The 25,360-nt window shown below is 44.4% G+C and overlaps 1 protein-coding gene across 1 annotated transcript in view; it reads left to right on the top strand.

Moving 5' to 3' along the window:
• CLRN1 (clarin 1) overlaps window positions 1-15,697 on the top strand; it is a 40,950-nt gene extending 25,253 nt beyond the window's left edge. The window contains exon 3 of the mRNA XM_019748853.3: window positions 11,146-15,697. Within this exon, the coding sequence (XP_019604412.1) occupies window positions 11,146-11,411 (266 nt within the window). The 3' untranslated portion in view covers window positions 11,412-15,697. The remainder of the gene's footprint in view (window positions 1-11,145) is intronic.
• The last annotated feature ends 9,663 nt before the right edge of the window (window positions 15,698-25,360 follow it).

The following is a 25,360-nucleotide window of genomic DNA, read 5'->3' on the forward strand; positions in this document are numbered from 1 at the left end:
CCAATTAGGGCCATGGGGTGCTTAGGGTATATTTACAAGGAGGCAAAAGATGAGAAAATAAAAAACTGTGTCTATCACTCATATGTAGCCATTGCTCTATAGAATGGCTCTGATTTTATCCCGCTCTAAACTTGCAGGAAGACTCAGTACTGTGTCCTGTTCCCAGGAAGCAAGCAGTTTTATTAAAGATTTCATGGAGACATGAGAGATTACAATCACACCAGCCAACAGTGAATTGAAAATCCCCGTCCTCCTGTGTTCTATTCTCCTTTGAAGTTGCCCTTTGACTGTCACCAGGCCCCAGGCCCCTTCTTGTTCTTGGTACCACTCCCTTCCCTAGGTATAATTCAAGCCCCTGCACACACTTGCACAGCTCCTTCTCTATGAAACCAAGCGGCTCGCTCTTCATAGAAGGCACTCACGCCTGTAGCAGTTATTGCCCTAGCACACTCCTTCAGGCCTTAACCCATGCAGATCTTGACAACCAAATGACTCATCCATCCAAAGCAGTTGTCTCTCTAGTGGGGGTTCTGCTAATATTTTTTCCAGATCTTTCACAAGCAAATAATACCATTTTCAACTGTGCAACAGTGACTACGCTATGAGGGCAGAGTCTAAGTCTTTCTCATCTTTGCACCTCTAGCCAAAGCATCCAGCATGAGGCTCAGCACACAGTGAACAATTCAATATGTACTGTGGACTGGAAAAAGCAAGCCCAGAAGGAGACGTTAACTTGGTCACTTAGTACAGTAGAGGTTAGAGAAATCAGAATTCAAATGGTTTACAATTACCAGCAGAGCAGGCCCACAGAGGTGGTGGGATGTGAGCCAGAGAGAGATGGATGGAATATCGTAAAGGAAGGCTAAGGGCTTTGCAATCAGGGCAGCAGAGCAAGAGCTCAGGTACCAGGTATGGACAGACAGACCAAGACAGAGATCCAATCGCACGGGAAGGTCCAGGTTACAAGTGGGTTTTGCCACTATTTCCCCCACCCAACATACCAAACCAAACTGGACCATGTGCTATTTTAGTGACGGGCATTGAAGCAGTCAGGTCAGCTAGAAAACAGAACATATGCTATTTTAACAGGGAATAAAGCGTTCAGCAGTGGTTCTTCAGGTGGGGTGCCCAGACCAGCAGCAGCTACATCAACCTGGGAACTTGACAGAAAAGCAAATTCTCAGGCCCCACTCTAGACCTACCGAATCTGAAACTCTGGGCATTAGGCCTGACCGTCTGTGTCTTTAAAGGCTGTTCAGGCAATTCTGATGCAAGCTCAAGTTTGAGAACCAGGGCTATAGGGAATTGATTAAACAGGAGACCCCGAGGAAGCTCAGAGACAGTAGTAGTATCAGAAAGCAGCTCCCGTCGCCAGGGCTTGGAGAACCAAGGGAAGTCTGGGGTTACCAGAACCTAGAGACTTAAGGAAAGGCTGGGGTGCTGGCTCTCAGCCCACTGAGGAGATGGCACTGTACCTTGAGGAGATGGCACTGTCAGGACCTCATGAGGCGGCTCTGAGACTGTGGAAGGAGCTTGGGAACTCCCCGCTGCTGACACCGGTGGGGAGAAGTGCTCTTTCTGCAGCAAAATGGAAGGAGCGGACTCTCCCCTGCCCTCTCCCCCTCTCCAGGGCTCTCTATTGGCAGAGCCTAATGGGAAGCAGCTGACAAGGCAAAGCAAGAGTCTGGGGAGTCTTGACCCAGCATCACAGCAGAGAGAAGAAGAGCTGGTTTGAAGCCAAGACACAACAGCTTATTAGCTGGCACAGCCATCTCACACTCCAGCTTCTGAATGAAATGCAGAAGAACAGCCCATTTGGAAGACAAACTATTTGACAGTTTTAACGGACGACCAAACTAACGGTATTTGAAAAGCAAGGTGACTCAGACAATGCAGTATTTAATCCAAGTCCCAGATCTTAGCTCGGCTTTTGGCCAAGTCTAATGCAAAGAAAACCTGAGCACGGAATATATGTGGAAACACACAGACCTTGTGCTTACACTATAGCTTATTTATCTTTGAACTTGTTGCAAAAGAAGGTGTTCAGTAAAGGTTTGCGGGTGAGGGAAGGAAGAGAAGGGAAGAAAGAAAAAGAAGGAGCCAGCTCCAGATCTGTGTCTTGCAGAGGATAAAGGCCTAGTGTTTCCAGATCATTTGTTGTTGTTTTTTTTTGTTTTGTTTAAAGTCCCAAATCCTTATTTTTAAATACCAAAATTTTCAATACATTTTTTAAAAAAATTGTGCAGGACGATAAAACATTTTTGAGGGTCAGATGGACTGACAGTTTGTGACCTTTGGAGGTAAACAGGTCACTACTGAATCACAGACTACCTCATCCCCCTTCAATCTATAGACAGTCCGCAGAAGCCCTGGAGTTTTGGAAATGTTTATCTGAAGTTATAATATTCATGGAAACTATAGCTCTAAACCTTGACTGTAGTAGGGTGGGGGCTTTACAGCCCTTATCACAAACACTCTAAGTGTGAGTGAATAAGTCACACACTCAGACCACAACCTGTATTAGGAGGTCCTTTAGTTCCACTGTGAGAAAGCCCCCAGGGAGCAGCTACTTCTACTGACTTTCCTTCTCTGTGTCTCTGCCCAGGTGGCCTCCCTCACAATCAGCAGAGACAACTCCTTCCTCCTTGATCTCATTTTCTTCTTCTCTCACTCACCCCCTAGATTCTGCCTTTTCTTGTGCTGATATCATTCCAGGGTCATTTCTTCAGCTGTCTACCCCCCTACTGGATGGAGGACCCAAGGCGTGGCGTCCTGAGGCAGCAAGACAGAAAGAAAGGAAGGGAAGAGAGGTCTTCCTGTTGTCTATGCCAGTCCTCTCACACTGCCCAGAATAACAACGCTGCAAGCACCTCTTTATGTCTCCTGAGGAGGTGCAAGCCAGACGCTGGAGGTAGAAAAGAGAGGGAACAATGCTTTGGATTCGGCCACCAATGCCTTCAGTTACTACAGCTTGCTCGTACACCGCCGCTCCCGGACCAGACGGTCCTTGCTTTTTTCATGGCCTCCAGTTTGGCTCATCATATTCCTCAGCCTTCTCCGTGTACCATCTCTGACCGCTATCATTGTTCCATGAAATCCATGCAAGTCGATTTGCTCTTTCTTATCCTGTCAATTATAAACTAGGTCTGAAAAATTGTTCCCAAAGTTAGGATTTTAGTAAAATCTTAATAAGCCCCTGCAGTTCATTTTCAGCAGTGATTCTCTTTCCAGGCTGTGCATTAGAAAGACCTCAAGAGCTGTCTAAAAATACTGATGCCAGGTCCCCCGCTACACTAATTAAGTTGGAGTCTCTGGGGGTGGAGCCTGGGCCCTGGTATATACATATTTTTTAAGCTCTCTCAGGTCATTCTAATGTGTGACCAGTGCTGACCATTATAATAGGCACTGGTGATAACACCATGTGTCAGGCACGCAGTCCCGATAGAGCCCCCAATATAGTGGGAGAGTCAAACAAAAATGTGCACGAACAATTACATAAAACAATAACTACAGTTAGGGTGATAAAGAGGCTGCTATGATAGAGAAGGGGGGGAGAAGGAGACGGGGTTCTGATGTGGTGGTCAGCGAGGCTGCTCGAGTCGCTGAGTTCTACAGACACATGAGATCTGAGGACCCTCAGAGAACTTCCCAAGGAGAGAAGCACTCCTGAAGACTCTGGGGAAAGTAGGAACTGAAAGCAAGCCCACGTGGCCAGGGAGTAGGCAGTGAGGGGGAAATGGGAAAATATTAGATTAGACAGATCAGTTGATGCCAGTTAATGTCAGACCTCAAAAGCCATGGTAAGTCTTTCAGAATTGATTCTAATCGCAATGAGAAGCTTGTGGAAGACTTTAAGGAGATGTCATGTGGCTGATGTACCTTCTAAGAAATGTCTGGCGAAAGACTAGGCTATTGCATTGGAGATGGAGAGAGATAAATAGACTCTAAAAACATCTTGAAAGTAAGTCCAAAATGTTGTGCAAGTAGCTTGAGCACTTAGTAGGCAGTGGTGACATTAAGCAAGATGAGTAAGACAGGGGAGCAACCGGCTTAGAGTTTAGGGCAACAAAGAGGTGGGGAGAGGAGCTTTGCACTAGAAATCAGGTGTTCTACTTGGGGCGGTCTGAGAGCCTGTGAGATGTTCCAGTGGAGATGTCAGTAGACAGTAGGTTATATGAGTCTAGAGTTCAAAGAAGAGGTCGAGATGAAAGACATACATTTAGGAGTAATCAGGAAATAGCTATTATTTAAAGCAATGACAATGGATGAGATCATCTAAGGAGAGAATGTAGATAGAGAAAACTTGGCCTAGGACCAATCCCTGAAGAACACCGCCAGTTAATTTTGGGTTGAGGAGAAGAGGGAGCCAGCAGAGGACAATGACTAGGTGTGTCCAGAAGGGGAGAAAGGAAACCAGGAGGCTGCGGCGTTCCAGATGCTGCAGGAGGGGCTGTTTCATGAGTACCAGTCAACACTGAGGTCTGTGAGTCATGGGAGAGTAAATGGGGAGAGGGGGGGTAGAAGGTGGTAGGGGAAGGAAGAATGTGGAAAATAGGGACAAAAACACTTCCCTTGAGATTTATAATCCAGTAGGGGAAAGAGAGAAACACACACAAATTAAAGAGGTGGAAAGAGAGAGAGAGCCAAAAAAGAGGGAGCTGAGTATAGAAGCAACTGGACCCACAGTTTCACACTGGAGCACTGATATATGAGTGTATGCCTTTATATTTTCCATTCTAGAAGTTTCCCAGTTGATGGCAGGGGCCCAGACCTGCATGTAAACGAGAGCAGGCTAGGTGGAAGACTTGCCATGAGTCAACAGTAGAACATTCTAGATAGTTCAGTGAAGACTGTCTGAGGATGATATGCAATGTATTGGCTCCAGCTTTTTGGAGGTGATGAAAAAGTCCAAAATGTGGACCTATTGCAAATTACACTTATTATGTCTTCTCTTACAGAAAGCTTTATGTTATGAGTTATGCCAAGCAAGGCAAACACATAAATGACTGCCTTCCTTCAAAAGAGGGACGCTCCTAATATGGGTCTAATTAATTATGATAATTACAACTGTGGCAGGGAATACACATTAGCACAGTCATATATGAAACGTGCAGACAGGAAAATAAAGAGCGGTACAAAAATAGAAGAATGCTTACATGGTATATCAGCTTTAGTATCAATAATGGCCTCTGTGATACGTCTAGGGCACATTATTCTGCAACTGATGGTGAAAAACTATCTGTAACTTGTCTCACTTCAATCCTTACGGAGGAGCTGCTGTTCAGAGTCCAAGACAGAGATCCAGGGGTGTCCGGGCATCAAAGCCACGGAGCCTGAAGAAGGATAAGGACCCTATGGCAGGAAAAATCAGCAATGAAAATATTCTCATAGTTTCTCAGCACAGACTCTAGAAAGGAGGCCACAGAAGGAAAGAAGAAGTAATATTAGCCAGCCCGTGATGGCAACGGCAAGGAATTTTGTTTCGCTAGGCAGGCAGCGGCTGAAGGGGCAGAAGTGTAGAGAGAGGACCGCACTGTAGGTCACTCACATACAACAAAGGATGCAATAGGAGGACTGTTTAACTCACTGTGCAAAGGGCCCAGCCAGGACCTTACACAAGGAGATGCTCAACCTTGTTCTATTACAACAATTGCAAAGAGACTCCTTCCCTGCTCAGGATGTGCACGTGTGTCCTCCCTTCTGTTTCATTTAGAGTCACAGCCCAAGTCCTGGCTATGAGCTCCAAAGCACCACTTGATGTGCCCACCCCTGAAACCCCCACACACGACTCACCTCTGACTCCTCTCTGCCTGGCTCTCTTCCTCTCTGCGCTCTCACCCCCTGGTTCCTTTGCACATGCTGTCCTCTCAGCCTGAAATGCTCTACTCAGATATCTACTCTCTCACGCTCTGACTTCCTTCCAGGGGCACTAAAATGTCATCTTCTCTTTGGGGCCTCCCCAAGTCATCCCCCCTCCCTGCTTTATTTTATTCTCCGTAGTGCATCTCACACTCCACTAAACTATAGAATGCACTTACTTGTTATTGCTCCTCTCTCTACTGCCTCCACCACTGAGAGCTCCATGAAGAGAGAGATTTCTGTCTGTTTGGCTCAGTGCTGTACCACCCCGTGTCCACCACAGTGCAGTGAGCACCCCATAAATATTTGTTAAGTAAGCAAACAGTAGGAGCAGCTCTGCATATTTCCTGGTAACAAATGACATTCTCCTTTTCTGAAAAATCAATTCAAATTAGAAAAGAGCATGTTTTTAGACCATTTCTTCTTCGCACAAATAACCCTTGTCACTAACGTGACACTTGTAAAGCTCAAGTTAGATGCGGGCTCTTCCACTGTCCCTTTCAGAAGAGGAAGAGAAAAAGCTGAACCCAACTGGTGTTAATCCTTCATCCACACCTGCTCTTTGGAAACACATGACCAAATAGCTCTCCATTCCGACCTTGAAATCTATGCATAGTTATTAGTTTGCTTTACTGTCCCTCTGTCTCTTTTCTAGATGGTAGACATTGATCTCTAAAGCCGTGGGAAGCCAGAACCTCTTCCATTTGGGAAAGAAATCTGCAGGTTATCTCACCTCCAATAAATGACTTTGTAGTGAGATTGCATCATTTCACAGAAAATTAGCACTGACACCTGCAAAGTTGTGGCTTTCCCAGCCCCACTTATCATCTCTCAAGACTCTTTAAAGAAGAAAATTATCGATTTATCATTTTGTAGAGGAAATGGAATGCCACTAACATTTGTCACCTATAAGAGAGTTTAAAGATAATGTGGTGTTAGCTTTCTGGAAATGTAAATGTTGGTCCTTACTTTAAATGAAACTGAAATTCTAATTTATTATTTCCCAAATACAATCTCAGTGATAATGGGAGATTGTTTCAGCGTCTTTTTTCCCCCCCTCACCTTTGAGGACACATTTCTACCAAAACCGTGATACCCTGGACTCCCACAGATCCTTGCAAGAGTTTCCCGCCCAGGAAAGCACAGTCACGCTCAGGGGCCAACCAGCGGTGTAGAAGCAGTTTTCATGTTGGCTGTGACCTTTGTTCCCTATGTTGTAAGGCCCGGAGGAGAGAGGTACCCAGTTCTGCAGCCCCAGACAGCTGCCTGCGAGAGTCAAGAGTGTGCCGTGTCTAGCACATTACAAATGTTTGATAATTGACATAATTCATGGTGTGACAGCCTGTTAACTCAGCAATCCTATTCACTCAGAAATTAACTCAGTAATCAAAGTCCTTAAAAGAAAAAAAAAAAAAATACTACCGTACCAGCCAGATGGTGGGGAAATCAAAACATGAAGGAAAAATTGCTGGTCTTTGAGTAAAACACTGGGCAGAAAAACCTGAGTGCTAGGTTTGGTGATATTCCAAATTGTAGCTTGAGCAAGGCTTGGCAGGCTTTCCTAGGTCTCGTGTACTCTAACCTTTCTTGTGAGCAGGAGCAGTGTTGGTCCGATGGACAGACATGGGGGGAATCTGTCTAAATGGCCCCAGCTGAGTTTGGGCTCTTGGTATGCAAGGAAAACTGGGTAAAGGAGGAGGGAAGAATGCAGGGCTGATCCTAACACTTGTAAGGCCTTGGGCAAGAGTATTAATGAAAGGGCACATACTCTGTGTCTAAACAGTTAAAAGTTAAACTCTAATAAACTAGTCGCAGAGCCATGTTCTGCCCTCCTACCTTGGCAAACATCTCTCCCTAAGGACCTGGAAGGCCAGAAGCAAATTAAGAATTCTTGAGCTCAGGGAATTCTACACTTGAATGTGGTGATGGGAGGAGAGCTGCCCCGTCTGTCCTCTTTCCTTCCTGTTCCTGGTTCCACTATGTAAAAGACTCCCCCGCATACGTGTGTGGACACTCCACTGTGCATCTGAGCTCTGACCACATCCCCAAACAGCTGTGCCTTGGCCACCTTCAGGCCTCTGGGCTGTGTACCAGCTACAAAGTCTGCCCTTGGGAGGACTGGCCCAGGGAAGGTACCTGGGTGACCCTGGAAAGCACTCAGACTGTTTGGGTCCCAGGAATACATCTAGAATGTGAGTCAGGGACTCCAGAAGGGCCTGCCCCATGGACTTCAAGGATTCCTCATGCCGTGGGGAGAGGACTCTCCCGAAGAGAGAGAGAGCAGGACCCTCTGAGTGTGGGACCAACAGCAGAAGCCCCCTTGCTGGAGTCTAAGGACCACACTAGAAATGGGCTAAGCCCTGTTCTCACCGTCACTCACCTCCCTTACACACCTCTCCCCATGTCCCCAGCAGCCAGGCCACCAAAACAAACTCTTTGTGTGTCTCTTTTGGCCCATTAGTCATAAACTATTATCCTGGTCTCACGTCTCTTTCAGAGCCATCTACAGAGAAAAGCAAAAGTATCCTAAATTCACACTGAATTGTTTCCCTTCATATCTCTTAGCTGTGTTGGCAGAGATTCAGGCTGGGTTTCTATGTTCTGACTCGGAAATGACAAAATTGACCTCATGGCCAAGCCCAGAATCCAGAGCAGAATCTTGGACCATCCTCTCGATGACTAGACCAGGCACTCTGATTCGAGAGCTTGTGCGCTTAAAGTATTAGCTGTGGCAAAAGGCTGTGAGTTTAAGACACCCCAGGAAACTTCTACTTTAGGAATTTGAAATGCAGTCTCACTACAACACTGCCTCCTTAACAAAGTAGTACCTTTAAAATATTTAACAACCTGAAAAGGAAACCAAGCTTGAATTTTCCTTTCAAGCACTAAGCAAGTACAGTGTTTCTCTTCTGTCTGAAATTCACCACCTCCTCAGACAAAGAAAGCTCTTACGGTAAAAGCAATGGTATTTTCGCCACAATTTTCAAATAAAAGATACAGAGCAAACAGTATTGCAGCCTTTTTTGTTGGATCTAACAATAAAGGAATAATACAGTTTTGCCAGGGGAGAGCTCTGGTTTTAAGCTCAGAATACAAAAATAGGCTGACAGATTTTACAAAGGCATATTCTCAACTGCCGCTCTGAGGCTTGTGGGAAGTAGTTTCATCATTTGATTATTTGGGGGTGTATTATGATGATCAAGCTGATGGGGCCAGTCCTAGGTGAAATTCTAATAGAGAAATGTGATTTCCCCTTTCCTGCTCACTCCCATCCCCCACCCCACATGATCTACCTTCACCCCAGCACAAACCTTGCCTCTGGGAAAGGAATGGGGGCCTTTGTTTGCATTGCTTCTCCCCCACCCCACATGCTCTCCTCACACAGCGCAGCCTCCTTTTGCTTGCCCCAGCTACTCCCAAGACACCTTCCATGGTGCTGTCCACCCCCTCAGTAATAGCCACTTGTACCTCCCTTACACTCACTGTGACCAGTTTATCATTGTTTGAGCTGTGTTCCCTGCCCTACACTCTGTGTTAGAGCAGAAACCACATGCATTTTCTTTAATGTTTAAATCTCCATCACTATCCCTGTGCTCGGCATGTAATCAATCTAATTAAATAAATGAATGAGTGAATTAATGAATGGAAACTTAAGCCGCTGTGTGCTGCTCCCAGGGTATTTGAATGAACTATAATTGAAGAACAAAAAGCACTTACCCCTGCCTAAGGAGTCACCTGCCTAATGGGAGAGTATTTGGAGGAGCAAGGCACTAATACATTCTTTTGGGTGGTCTACCTGATCTAGTCAGGTTTTCTTGGTGTGCTGCGGGGTAACGGATTACGTAAGGACTTTCAAGAAGAAAGGACTATGTAAACACCATAGGAACACTTACCAATTAGTAAGCATTTACAGGTGTCAATTCTAATACCAAGTGCTAATCATGCATCATCTCTATTGTCCACATTTCATAGATGAAGAAATTGAGATTTGGTGATTAAAACAGCCTAATTTCACATAGCAAGTGGTGAGATCAAGTTATGAACCCGAATTGGTTGGACCTAAGTCAGAAAACCATCTCAGTAGGTCTTGTATGAACTGGCACCGTGTGCAGAAGCCTGCGATGCAGCACCGGCTGTGGAAGCGCTGGGAATCCCAGCCACCCCCTGTGCCCCTGGCCCTGCCCCCTTGCCACCCCTTCTGCTCCTGTGCCATCCACCCACCTGGGGGTCCCCCATTCTCCACCCTCAGTATTTCTAGGCACCAATCATATGGATGCCTTGTCCTGCAGAGGTTCCACCCAGATCACAGCTGTACCGGTTAAAATTAGATCAGGATACTAATAAGTGATAAACGGGGCAAAAATAATAATAGTGGATTAAATAATGTAGATGTTTCCATTTTTCTCACATCAAAACCTAGAGGCAGAAGTCCAGGGTTGATCTGGTGTCTGGGACCCAGAGTCCCCCTTTTTGTTTATCCACAGTACATGGCTTCCATTTCTGAGGCCACCTGGTCCGAAATGTCCCCTGGAGCTCCATCCTTTGCGTCCATATTTCAGCTGCTGGAAGAATGGGGAAAGAGAGGGCAGGTCCCTAATACATGCATACATGAAGGAGACTTTCCTACCCTGTATCCCAGCCACTCTCGGCCAAACAATGCAGCTTTTATTCAAGGTAGCCGTACGTTCAGGTGAAAATTCCGAGTTACAAACAGGAGAGCAGATACTCTCTGCCTCAATACCTTATCTACGACCCCCTTTGCTCAGACTTGTCTGGGCAGCTGTGGCCAGGTGGGAGCTGGAGTGGAGGAGGAATCATGTAACTCTCTAAAAGATGCCCTAGAGCCTTCCACACGGGGTTGTATCATGGCATTTATCCTGCATGGCCTATGAAGTATTTTGAGAAATTTGTTCAGAGAAATTTGTTCTCTTGAAGCTGCATCATAGTAGTGGCTGCTTTGTAGCCTGATCCCACCATTGTGCTTTTAAGGTGCCGAGCAATTCAGCCTTCTCATCATGCAAAGAGGAACATCTTCCAGTCTTTGAAAGAGCAGCTTGATCCTACCCCCCACAATCTTCTCACTCAGAGCCATAACCTAGGCATTACCACCTATCGAGTAGAGAATCAGGCTCATGATTACTAATTTGAAATGGTATATTTTTGCGGGAGAATGCAAATGAGGATGATGGTCAAAGGCTTTCTTTAGTTTGCACATTAACTCTCCTCCCTGTTCCTTACATTCAGGAAATATTTGTCCCAACATGTTGTTTGTTCCTTTTGTTGCAGGCTCCTGCGGTTGTCTCGTCATGATTTTGTTTGCCTCTGAAGTGAAAATCCACCACCTCTCAGAAAAAATTGCAAATTATAATGAAGGGACTTATGCCTACAAAACGCAAAGTGAAAAATACACCACCTCGTTCTGGGTTGTTTTCATTTGCTTTTTTGTTCATTTTTTGAATGGGCTCCTCATACGACTTGCTGGATTTCAGTTCCCTTTTGCAAAATCTAAAGACACAGAGACAACAAACGTGGCTGCAGATCTAATGTACTGAAAGGCAAGCATCTTGGTAATTTTCCAAGGGAGAAAATGGCCTTGCTGTGGTCACTTGGACATAGTTAATTTTGTCCATCCTTTTAGATGGTCCAGTAAAAGCACCTAAATCCTCAACGATAATGTTTACAAACTATGTACTAAGGGTACAGGTTGGAAAATGAGGGGGGCAGAAGGAAGGCTTTGGAAGGTTTTGTTACTAGCATGGACAAATTGTTATTCCATATACATATCAACGTGCAAAATGCCTGCTCCATCAGGGAGGAATCGAAAGGCGGAGGGAATATATTTTAATACAAACGAATACTATTTCTGCTATATCCACACATTCGTTGCCACAGATACCAGAAAACAGAGCTGGAATCATTTCCTAAAATGATAATGCATTAAATGAGCATCGATAAAATATATCAGTGCATTTTGTTGAAAGTTCGTTCAAAGCAGTCTTACTATCTCTGCCTGTTGATCAAAATTTGCAAACCTCTAACCGTAAAAAAGAAGAAGACAAAGATAAGGGTATTTTCACTTCTGTGCTGAAGATCCCACTATATTAATACCGTACTTTCAATGGAGGTAACAGCTGGGACCACTGAGGAATCATGAAAAATTCTTTTCCCAGTAAATTTGATGCAAAGTGACTTGTTGGGGCTGTTTCTAACTTTAGTGTCTTGAGTACTAATTCCCAATTAGGAAAATTATGTTACATTCTGGGGTTATGGTGGTAGCACTACGTCATCCCGAGTTTTGATCTGGCTGTCACAAAGCAAGTCATTTTTTCCCCCCCTGAATTACCCATGAAATTGATCTGCAGCTGACCAAAGACCACAGCTGAGCCTGGAACTGACCCTTCCTCTCTCCTCAACCTGCTGTTCTTAAGAAAATGAACAGGGAAGAAGCAGAGAATGACAGAGAGCCCACCACCAGGCCACTTGCCACAGCTGCTTGGTACTTAGCCCACACAGAGTTTTGAAAGGGCTCATTTTTCAAAAAAAACGTACTTTTCCCTTTTTGGAAAAACTTACAAGAAACGAATGACTGTTCATATAACTGAGAAATCATTTGCTCTGGTGGTGATTTGCAGCCCACAGGCTGACATGAGAACAGACACCCAGACACCCTTAGCTTCCAGATGTTAGTTCCTCCACCTTCATTCAGGAAATACACCTGGAGAGCTTCTAGAAGACCACAAGTCAGTCTAGCGATGAAAGGGATGTTTGGTTTGGTAATGAGGTAATGAGTTAGAGCCCAGTTATGGAAGTCCTCAGCTGAAATGGTTAAATACACAAGCATCCATAGCTAGGAGTGGGCAGGAAAGCCCAAGGACCGCCACTACTTGGGTAATTGGCCCAAGGGCTCAGAAGGCCAGGTCTCTCTCTCTCTCTCTCCTCTCTCTCTCTCTTTCTCTCTCTACCCCCTCCTCAGAGGTTTGAAAAACTTCTAACACCAAGCTTTCTTCTTTAGAAAACAAGTCTCTCATTGTTCTCTGTTCTATAAAAAGAGAAAACTTCCAGCAGCAGCTGAAAATCTAATGAGAATCTAACAGGCAAACTAACAGTTCTATCCCCTCCATGGAAAGTAGAGGCTGGGCTGCCGATCCCTGGAAATTGTGACGCACACAAAAATAAAACGAGATACAATCTGCGCCCTCAGACGAGTGTGCTTAAGCTTTTCCCTCTTTCTTGCAGATGAAATGTGTGGTCCCCAATGGCCTAAGAGTAACCCTCTGAGGAGAGAGCTGGCCAGGACGTCTTTTCGCAGCTCTCTCTGTGGGGATCAAAGGCCAAGGAATAACATTCATCACGCTGTGTCCGACCTCCCTCCCAGGTGGCAGCCAGCATTCTCACATTCTCATGGGGACACAGGGCCCCCTGCTGGCTCTGGAGTGGCAAACACAAGGCCACGGTTGGGCGCTCTGTTGGTTCCAAGTGGTCAGTAGACACCCTGAGCACCAAGAAATCTCAATGTTTATTACGCCATGGGAAAGACTGTCAAGAAGCTATGCAAGCTGTCTGAAGTCCTTCAGGGTCAACCCTGCAGTGAGCTTACAAGATGTGATCACTGGAATAGGAGGAAGCTTCAGAACTAAACTGTGCAGACAGGGCGGCTTACAATGAGAAAGAGAAAGGCACTTTACAGTTTGCAAAGGTCTTTGGCTCTCGTGGTCCCATCCACTCCTCCACAGCTGCTGCTCTCACATCACTTTACAAGCGTTCAAGGTTGATCAGTTTAGCCGGTTGGCTCACACGTTACACAGCCCTAGGACACTTCCTCTCTTCTCCCTCTGCCCATTTGCAGGGGAGACGCAGCAGCTCCCTCTCAACTCTGGTGGAGGGAAGAGGTGCACAACACTGGCCTCATTATGGTGCATCAGCTTCAAGGTAAGCACGGCTTGCCATGAGAACGGGTATTGGTCCCCACCATTTACCTATCAAAACCTGAACAGGGATCAAGGGGGAGTCTGGAGGTGGGGAGAAGGGAGCTTTCACATCTCTCTCAATTTTCCTCAACATCTCCCCTTCCGATAAGATCCAGTAGAGGTAAAAGGTCCAGTATAGGTGAAAACAGTGCGGTTGTTATAGAAATGCTGTTTCAAGACCAGTCCCAAGATACCCACCCCATTTTTCTTTTCCTTCCTTTTTTTTTTTCAGGTGTTCAATAAATATTTTTCATTTGATCTGAATTGGGCTTGACAGTAACATCTGGCAAGTCGGAGGACAGTGAAAAAATCTGCAATAAGCTACTTCTCCATCTTGACCAGAAATCTCCTGCCCTGTTTTTCTAGTAGCTGCCTTGCTGTCCCTGATGTCTTTTATTTAGATATTTGGAGCCTGTGCTGTTTGGTTGCTCGGTGTTTGATCTGACAAGACGCCCATTCTCAACTCCTTTCACTGAGACAACGGTTCATGGTTCAGGACAGATAAGCCCCCACCTCCAAGTGACAAAGGACAGAGTCATGCTGGTCAGTTTAGGCAAAAAGGCACCTGTTTCTTGAAACTAACAGGCAGAGAGAAACACTGGGTAGGTTGGGGCCCTGGATTCTGGGATGAAATTCCCCCTCGGGAAAAGCTCTCCTGCTAATCAAAATGCTGTTGTAAACTCCATAAACTTATACTTTGATTTACAGACTTTGTGACTCCCTCACCCACCCACCTACTTATGTAACCATTCACACCAGCTATGTCACAACCCAGAGCTCACTGGGCTATTTGGAAAGTCCGGATGAGCCTGAAACTGACTGCAAGACCCAAATAAGAAATCTTCAGAGAACGTCCCCTGCAGGGCCTAAAGGACAGTGTTAGACATGGTTGTAGAGACCCGGGGGCAGAGGCAGGGGTAGAGAATAGGTGTGGTGTTGTGAAAGCCACCCAATACTAAAGGCAAGTGTTTTCAAGGATTGTGTTTCTTTGCTAGAATCTTGATCTGAAAGATTTCGACCCACTGTGAAAGTGAACAGAATGAGTTGCAAGGTAGATGTGTCCCTCACTTGGCAAAAGTCCACTCTTGCCCCTGTGGACCATGAATATAATTCTGGAGGACAGCGAGACTCAGGCACTTCTAAAAGCCCTTGTTCATTCATCCAGTCTGGTGGGTGAGGGGGTGGCCTGGCCCTCAAGTAATTCAAGTCCATGCGCTACCAGAAGCATGCAATCTCGGTGCACGCAAGCTGCTCGCTTGTCATGGCAATTTCCTCAGGTTCCAGTTTGGCATGGACTTTACATAGGCAAAATAGTGTAGCATATCTAACTCAGTGGTATGGATTTCAGGATGCCGCAGCTCGCTTATTTGTACTTCAATTGCTATCCTTCCATTTAACCAAGTATAATGAAGAGTGTGCCTTAACGTAGAGAAGGACAGGGTCTGTTGCACATCCCCGGCCAGAGACCCCAAAAGAAGCTGGTGTATACCCTGTTATTTGCTGCCATTTAGGCGTTCTCTTCTTAGGCACACAACTAAACTACACTTTCCAGCCTCCTTTGCAGGTGGGCCCATGTGAGTGAGTCTAGACTGGTGGAATGTAGGCTGAAGTGACCCACGCCATTTTCAGGCCTGGCCCTGAGGAACATCCCATGCAACACTCCAGCTCTAGGGGCGGCAGGATGGCTCAGGTGGTTAGAGCATGAGCTCTCAACAGCAAGGTTGCTGGTTCAATTCCCACATCAGATGGTGGGCAGCACTCCCTGCAACTAAAGATTGAAAATGGCAACTGGACTTGGAGCTGAGCTGCACCCTCCACAACTAGATTGAAGGACAACAACTTGGAGCTAATGGGCCCTGGAGAAACACACTGTTCCCCAATATTCCCCAATAAAATTTATTAAAAAAAAGAAAATCCCTCCAGCTCTGTCTTTCCCAGTACTGCAGCCTTGGAGGTCATAGGATCCAGATGACGAGACTGCAAATCAGAGGCAGGCTTCACGACCTGCACTGGAATGTGTCAAGAGGGGTAAGTGAACTTTCTGTAGAGCCACTGAGTTTGGGTGGATATTTACTGCAGCTTAGCCTATCTTAGCCTAGCCCACGAGGCCCAGCCAACAAGGCCCTCTTCTCCAGGATAGCTCTCCTGTTTCATGCCAGTGAAACACTTCTCTAGGTCTCTTGAGGTGCAGCCGGAGGCTAAGTGCACCCTCCACTATCAACAGTGAGATGTTGTCTGTGCCACTGTTCTTGAAGTTGTGGTTCTCCGACCACATTACCCATCACCCACTCAAATGAACCAGAGAGTGAGTTTTCTACATAAATATCTAGACTAAATAAACTCTTTTGCTTATGCTGGTATCCTTCGGCATTCTTTCCAAATGACAATAAACCCTTTCTTATTCATTTGACAAGGTTTTATCTTGCATCTACAATGGATCTAGCTGTGCATAAGGCACTGAAGATTAGGGGAAGGAAATGTAAAAAGAGTAAAAGATTTGTTTTTTCTTGATCTTTGTTTTTTTCTTGATCTTTGGTTGAAAGAATATCCTTTAAGACTCTCCCTTCTTATTTTCCTTTTAAAGATTCAATTTACTTTTTTTCTAGTTTTATTTTTATTTTAAATACATTTTTATTAAAATATAGCTAACATACAATATTATATTAGTTTCATGTGTACACAGTAGTTATTCAACATTTACATACCTAAAGAAGTGATCACCATGGTAAGTCCAGCAACCATCTGACACCGTACCACACTGTCATATTATTATTGACTATATTCCCCATGCTGTACATTACATCCCCATGACTTATTTGTTTAATACCTGGAGATTCGACCTCTTATTTTCCTTCACCTCCTCCTCTTTTTAAATTTTTCAATTATATTTGACACTCAATATTATTTTATATTAATTTCAAGTGTACAGCATAGTGGTTAGACATTTATATAATTTAAGAAGTGATCCCCCTGACTTAGCCTAGTACCCACCTGGAACTATACATAGTTATTACCATATTAGTGACTATATTCCCTATGCTTTAGTTTACATCCCCATGATTATTTTGTGACTACCAATTTGTACTTCTTTATCCCTTCACCTTCTTCACTTTGTCTCCCAAGTCCCCTCCCATCTATAAACTCAAAAAATCTAATATCCATTTGACACCATACCTAGTTATTACAATATTATTGACTATATTCCTTATGCTGTACTTTACATTCCTGACCACTTTATAACAATCAATTTATACTTCTTAATCCCTTCCCCTTTTTTGCCCATCCCCCCAACCCCTCCCTTCTGACAACCATCAAAATGTTCTCTGTGTCTAAGAGTATGTTTCTGGTTGGGGTTTTTTTGTTTGTTTTTTTTGTCTACTCTTTATATTCCATATATACGTGAAATCACATTGCATCTGTCTTTCTCTATCTGACATAGTCCCCTCAGCACAATACCCTCCAGGTCCATCCATGCTGCCACAGATTACAAGAGATCATTCCCTTCCCTGCCCAAACAATATTGCATTCAATATGTGTACCACCTCCTCTCTATCCATTGATCCATTGACAGACACCGAGGCTGCCACCACATCTTGGTCATTGTTAACAATGCTGCAATGAACATATGGATGCACATGTCCCCTTGAAGTAGTGTTTTGGGTTCTTTCAGATAAATACCCAGAAGTGAGATTACTGGGTCCTTTTTTGTCTCTTGTTATAGCCTTTATTTTAAAGTCTATTTTTTTCTAGTGTAAATGTTGCTACTCCCGCTTTTTGTTTGTTTCCATTTTCATGAAATAACTTTTTCCATCCCTTTGCTTTCAGTCTGAGTGTGTCTCTCAATCTGAAGTGAGAGTCTTATAGGCAGCACACATAAGGGTCTTGTTTTCTTATCTATTCAGCTACCATATGTCTATTGATTGCAGCAATTAATCCATGTACCTTGAAAGTAATTATTGATAGATATGTAGTTATTATCATTTTATTATTCATATATTTTATCCTTTTTTTTTTCGTCTTAAAGAAAGCTCTCTAAGATTCCTTGTAATACTGGTTTGGTGCTGATGAACTCCTTTAGCTTTTTCTTGTCTGGGGAGCTCTTTATCTATCTTTCTATTTTAATAACAGCCTTGCTGGGTAGAGTACTCTTGATTGTAGGTCCTTGCCTTTCATTACTTTGAATATTTTGTACCAATCCCTGTGACCTGCAAAGTTTCTGTGGAGAAATGAGCTGATAGTCTTATGGGAGCTCCCTTTAAGAGCACATCTGGGTTTCCTGTAGGTAACTAACTGCTTTTCTTTTGCTGCTTTTAAGATTCTCTCTTTGTCTTCAACCTTTGGCATTTTAATTATAATGTGTCTTGGTGTGGGCCTCTTTGGGTTAATATTGTTTGGGACTCTCTGAGCTTCTTGGACTTGTATGTCTATTTCCTTCACCAGGTCAGGAAAGTTTTCGGTCATTATTTCTTCAAATAGGTTCTCAATCTCTTGCTTTCTCTCTTCTCCTCCCTATGAAGCAAATGAATCCACACAGGGAAAATGGCAACTGTCTCTCCAGTCCTTGCCCCAAAACTACACAACTCAGTCTCTACCCCTAGGTCTCTGATGCCTCCTGAGTCACTGTTCCTCCACCAGAGCCCAGGGTTAGTACCTGCGAGTGAGTGAGTCTGTGTGCAGTCCCTTTAAGAGGACATCTGGGTTGCCTGAAGCATTCCATCCCACCCAGATGGTCGGACTCCCTACTGCTTTTCACAGCCAGATGTTGTAGGGGCTCCTCTTCCTGGCACTGGTGAGAGTACACTCTGAGAAGAGTATTAGGGAGCCCAGTGTGGGGCTGGGGTCCCTCACTACTCTGGGGGAATCTCTGCAGCTAAGATATGCCTCCCAATTTGCAACCACCACACAGATGTGTGGGGCTGGCCTGTTCCACGTCTGTGTCCCTCCTACCAGTCTTGATGTGGCTTCTTCTTTATGTCCTTAGTTATAAAACTTCTGTTCAGCTAGACTTTAGATAGTTCTCCAGGTTTATTGTTCTATAATTTAGTTTTAATTTTAATATGGTCATGGGGTGAGGCAAGTAGATTATTTATCTACTCTGCCATCTTGGATCTTCTATCTTCAATTTATTATTAAAGACAGTTTTAAAAGTTTCCTAGTAAGAAAACCCAAAGTAATCTGATGAGCTTCCTTAACTACATAAATTACCCCCCAATATCAACAATTATCCTAGAGCCTCAATTTTCACAAAATGCTGCAAGCACTGTGTACTGAATTAAATAATGCAAAGTAGAGCTTTTCATCTGAAAGAGCCAGGAGGGAGCTTTCTATCACTGTTCAGGTTTGGGGGTGTTCCCTGTGTTGTGCTTATTCAAGTGGCCATTTCCCCTTCCACAATACCACGTCCCCCCACTTCCCTCTCCTGAGGGAATCTTCCACAGTTCTGGGTCAGACAAGGCCTGAGAAAAGTCTTGGGCAGACCAGGGAATACAGTCAGTAATATCGTAATAGTTTCGTACTGTGTCACATGGTTACTAAGCTTATCATAGGGATCACATCATAAGATATATAAACGTCAAATCACTATGTTGAAACTAATCCAATGCTATATGTCAACTATACTTTGATTTAAAAGAAACGTCCTGGGGCCCAGAATAGTGTCCCTCCTGCAGGTTGGTTGATGGGAGAACTACTCTCTGCTGTCAGCTTGGGCTTTACCTGGAGGACAACTTGACACTGACTCAGTTTCCCCAATTTTCTCTGGTGCCGAAGAAAGATGGTACTTGCTCCAGCAGAGATTCTAGGTTTAATCTAGGAGTACATCTTCTGCCCCCCTGCCTAATCCCAGCCCTAGGAATTTTCTACCTAGTTTGGAGACAAAAGAAAACTTGTTCTGTAAGAGTGTGTCTGACTGATTTACACCCAGATGAGTGATGACTGAATTTAACATCACTTTTTAAGTTCACCGTAGTCGGCCCTTCTCCCCAAAACTTATGTGTAGCTGCCTTGACTGGACAGAGGTCCCTGCAGTGCAGAGGAAGAAGTGAAATGAGCATAGTGGGCAGGAAAGCACAGCAAAAGGAACCTGCAAAGTATTAGCTCACCACACATGTTAACACTAAACTGGAAACTCTCTGCTTCAGATTTTTCTTTTTTATTACTTTTTAACAAACTTCATAGCTGCCCCCCACAAAATAACAAAATATGCTTGCTCTTTCCTTTTTAATACATAAATATATAAAAATGTAAAATACATTTGTCATATCGATTACCCCTCTATCCTTTACCTCAAAGGAAAGGAAAGCTTCCTATTTTACTTAATAACTTGGTCAGGGTGATTCATATGAGACACAAAAAGCCACTTGAAATGTCTTAAGCAAAGAGTGAGAGAGTAAGAGCAAGAGAAGGAGAGAGAGAGAGAGAGAGAGAGAGAGAGAGAGAGAGAGAGAGAGAGAGAATGAGAATGGTCAGAAGAGTGAAGCCCGGCCTCTGGCCCAGCTGCCCTTGGTCAGACGCCCACCCCTGCCCCATACATGTGAAGTGAAGGACGATGACTTATGGGTACTGGGAGTGGCTTGGTACAGGGGATGCATGGGGGGGGGGGGGAGGGATAGAGGAGTTATCACAGAAAATGTGAATTTAGTAGGTACCCTCATAACTACCCATCAGGGTTGATTGAAAAAATTGTAATTCTGTATCCTACATATTAACCTGTACTCCTAGTGGGTCATTTGGTCTAGTTTCTAGCCTTATAATGACTGACCAAATTTTCTTCACAATTTTATTGTTTTCTAAAGAGAAAGACATTGAGATACACTGAAAGAAAGACATGGAGTCACAGCTTTACTTTGTGCGTGTATCTAATTCACAGATATCCCTGTTGACTGAATAGTACTTCCTTAAAAAAAAAAAAAAAAAAAGGACACTCTAGATGATTTCTACTGAATAGGCAAAGCACTTTCCAGACGTATTCATTCTATTCTAACACGGCAGAATGTTTGCATCCTTTCTCTGGTCTTCTCTCACCCCCATCACAGCACATCTATGGCCAGACTCACAAGTATATAAGGAGCTGGGGGAGCAAACTGGCCAGAACTGAAATCATGTTTACAAACACACACTTCTGGGCAAGAAGCTGACATCAAGACTTATCTCCCTCCTCCCGTGCTTCTAGCTATTCTGTGAATCACATTAAAGTTCTTTATCTCATGACATACAGGCAAGATCAATGCCACACCTTTAGCATGTGTTTGATGTCTCTGCCCAATGGGGCTGCAGGGACGGACTTCCCATGGGCATCCTTGCCCCTGGTCACTGCCTGGAGATGCGATATGAACTCACAAAGTCTCAGCCATCGGATTCAAGGTGACCGCTCTCCCAGCCTCATTTGAAGGGTGTTTTGCTTGTGGTGTAGTCCCACAGCACAACCACAGAGTGTCTTATTTTTTGGAGCACTAGAGAAGTGTATTTCTGGTCTTAGTATATTAGGAGGCATTGTCTTTCGTCAAAAGCACTGTTGTTTGCTTGTTTGTTTGTTTGGGTACCATCGCTTACTATAATTTAGTCACCAAAAAGCCTAAAGCCACACGTGGTGTCTAGGATTTTAAAGGTGCATATTATATCCTAGTAACTAGCTTTATTCCTGTCTTGATTTTGGGTCCCTATGCTTTTCAATTTTTTTAAAATTTATTTACCTATCTCTTCTATTTTATAATCTTCTCATGAATTATATGCTAAGTTGCTTTAGGTTTTTAGAACAAGATAGGATATAAATTTTTCACATCTAAGTCTTTCCATCATCCTTGCACAAAAGGGCATAAGAAGAGACGTAAACAAAATATAACCTGATCCTCAAAACGCTTTCACTTTAAATCAATTCTGTTTTGTCCCCTGCTGAATCCCCAGTTCCTAGAACAATGCCTGACATGCTAAGCACTCAATAACTGTTTGTTGAATGATATGGTCAATTTTCAATCCTTTCTGTCGCAGAGCACTGACTGCTTCTAATCTTTGCCGAAGTCCCTAAACTCAGTCCCCTGCCAACCATCTCACATGTACCCTTCTCCTCAGTTTTCATCTAACTATAAACGTAATGGGGCTTTCACTCCTTCCTTTGAAGGGGGTGACTAATTTGAGACATAAATTCTGTTGTGCTGACACATCTTCTCCATCCTTAGCCAATAGCTGCCTGCAACACTCACGAGAAGATGCTAATGCTGGTTCTAATGAGTGAATCAAATCACTTATAAGATATTGATGAAGCTTCAAACGGACACCCTACAGGAAAGAGAAGTACAGGGCATGGTCCCCTGCTCTTAGAACTTAAATCAGTTTCTTAAAATCACAGAAACTATGCTGCCACTAAAACACAGGTCATCTTCTCAATAAGTGAATTCAAGTTGAACCAGCTTGTGGAAGTGGGAAAGAGACTGGGTTCAAGCCCAACTCTTCCTCTCATCCATTCTGTGATGGTAGGGCATCACCTAACTTTTCCTGACCTTGGCTTACTTGCCTGAAACTAATCTCAATAGCCTCAGAATTGCTCAGTAGATGAATATAAATCGCAGTCATATTTGATCTAATTTCCAGTTTTTGATGGCTGTTAATAGACAGCTCCCTGCCAAATTGAGAACCAAGGCATTGCCTCCCCACCCCTGCCCTCTCCCCTAATCCCTTCCAGTTCATTCTGGGAATTTCAAGGGCTTCCTGTTTCCTCAGGAACAAGTCTGTCCACACCAAGGCGGCTCACAGCTTACCTGGGTCTGAGGCCTCTATGAGGGGACTGCTTTCCCAAGGCAAAGGTATTGTTCCCTGAGGGACGTTCTCCCACCCTAAGGTCCCAGAGGCACCAAGGTCTATGACAGAGTGGGGGCGGGGATGGAGAAGAGCGCCTCTCAAACTCTGCTGCACACACTGTCAACTGTGTTCTCAACTAGCCTTGTTTGTGTCTGGGATGTCAAATATCTCACAAGAAAGCTCAGAAGCAATGAAGCGACCAGGTTTAAATAAGAAAGGAAGGAAGGAAGGAAGGAAGGAAGGAAGGAAGGAAGGAAGGAAGGAAGGAAGGAAGGAAAAAAAAGAAAGAAAGGAAGGAAGGAAGGAAGAAAGGAAGGAAGGAAAAGAAAAAAGAAAGAAAGGAAGGAAGGAAGGAAGGAAGGAAGGAAGGAAGGAAGGAAGGAAGGAAGGAAGGAAGGGGAAGGGAAGGGAAGGGAAGGGAAGGGAAGGGAAGGGAAGGGAAGGAAGGAAGGAAGGAAGGAAGGAAGGAAGGAAGGAAAGGGAAGGGAAGGGAAGGGAAGGGAAGGGAAGGGAAGGGAAGGGAAGGGAAGGGAAGGGAAGGAAAGGAAGGAAGGAAGGAAGGAAGGAAGGAAGGAAGGAAGGAAGCAGGGAAGGAAGGAAGGAAGGAAGGAAGGAAGGAAGGAAGGGGAAGGGAAAGGAAAGGAAAGGAAAGGAAAGGAAAGGAAAGGAAGAAAGAAAGAAAGAAAGAAAGAAAGAAAGAAAGAAAGAAAGAAAGAAAGAAAGAAAGAAAGGAAGGAAGGAAGAAAGCAGGCTCAAAAGTAGATCCACAGGCTGAGCATGGCACAAATGCCACAAGCTTGCATTGTCTTCTGTCACAAGTCCCTCCTCGCCTCTCCAAGTACCCAGCTTCAAAATGTCCTTCTCCAACCCAAAAGGAGAAGCCTCATGCTTACCAGCTCTTGTAAATGTCTTGTCAATGCATCTAGAAGGGTCTCCAGCCCATGTTCTGTGGATTCAAGATCTAATCCGCAGCTGGATTATCCACTATATGAAAGAGGAAGCACCCGAAAGATCTTTACAATTCCTGACAGCTAAAACAGCCTGTGTGGGATTGCAAGGAGTCCAGCGCTGCCATGAGAGCACAGTACCGCTCGCTGGGGCGGTGTGTCATTGGGAGCCCCGACTTTGGCCATGCAGGGGCAAGCAGAGGCGACCTGGGCCTCCAGAACCTGGTGACCCCGCCCCATGCACATCTGGGAGTCTGTTCCATGCAGGACCTGCCACACAGACCAAGGAGACAAGCAGGTGGATAGTCATTATTTTAAGCCACTGATATTCCTTAGTCATCTAATCTTAGAGGTTTCTTGTTCCCTTTTTTTTCATCTTCTCTTATGTTAGTACTACTTCCCATTTTCTTTAAGCAGTAAAAGGTTTACATCATACTTTTTAAATGGCTCACTTTGGAAATTGAAAGTTTCTGTGCAGGGCACCTTGGGGGCTTTCCAAGTCTGCTCCCTGCTCAGAAAGTTCAAAGCTCTATCTTCAGCACCCTGTGAGTTGCAAATACTCCAGAGGTCAAGTAGAATTAATCACTGCCTCCAGCTGAGGTATCATCCTGGCACCCGTGAAAGGTAAGGAGGACAGGGTTGGCTTAGCAAGCTGACAGGGCCAGAGGAAGGCATATGCAAGGCTGATTTTGATTTACCCAACAGGTCGGCACCGGCCCCAAGAGGTGTTCAGTGTCCTGGGGAGGCCAACTGTGGAGGCTGTATGGAGGAAGCACGCCGATCAGGGCAAGGGAGCCTGCATGCTGGGAGTTTCTCCAGCAGAACATTGAAAGGAAATGGTGTAGTTAGATTTACACAATAGAAGAACACTATGCTGGGGCTTATGGAGGGGGGATAAGAACAGAGACTGGGTCACCATCAAGGACATGCATTTTGCAGAATCTCACCCAGGAGATAATAAGAGTCTGACTCGGGCAGTGGAGGGATACAAAAATGTTTATGAGGCAGAATAGTCAGGATTCAGTGATTGATCAAATATAAGAAGTAAAGAAGAGCGGTCTTCGGAGTTGAGTTCAGTTCTATACTGAAGTCTCTCTCCCCTACCACAATAGCTTGAATAAAATCTCTCTTGACATTTGTTAACAAGTGTCTGGCAAGAGTTTTATCTCTTACACCACAGACAAGCCACCCAAATGCTCTGAAGTGAGTGAGGAGTGAGAAGACAGAATGTAGGACTAGAGCCTCAGAGGTGGGACCCACAGCAAGAGGTCTAAACACTTGAGAGGTGTCTCAAGGGACAAGGGGAAATAACCAGCTAAATATCTGGTCTCCTATCTCTAAATCTCGAATAGTTAAGCTCATCTGTGATTGCATAGAGTGTGGTGTGGATGTGAAACTAGGTACGGTGTCAAGCGGAGGTGGAGAGGGTCGAAACCTCTTCCCATAACATTTACTTCTTCATTTCTTTTCTGATATATAAAATTCTTTTATTGGGAAAAGTATGTTTTATTATGTAATTAAGAATAAAGGCTTACATGGTCATCCTGGAGAGATATATTACCTACAAATTCACATTTTTTACAGTGCCAGTGATTGCTGTTGGAGCCTTTTCTAATGGCTAATTTTGATCGTAAAAGAACATGAAAACAGTAAGAAACCACAATTTACCTTTCACTTCAAGAGGATGAAAGGGCACACATTTATAAGACAAGGGCACCAAAAGTTATACTTTGCCAAATTTGCCAATAATAGAATTGCTTAGTTGAGGTTCTTGTAGGGAAGAGAAACTAACAA

The sequence above is a fragment of the Rhinolophus sinicus genome, chromosome 17 (genome assembly GCF_057876585.1).
Source record: "Rhinolophus sinicus isolate RSI-liver-muscle chromosome 17, RSI-T2T, whole genome shotgun sequence".
Taxonomy (NCBI): Eukaryota; Metazoa; Chordata; class Mammalia; order Chiroptera; family Rhinolophidae; genus Rhinolophus; species Rhinolophus sinicus.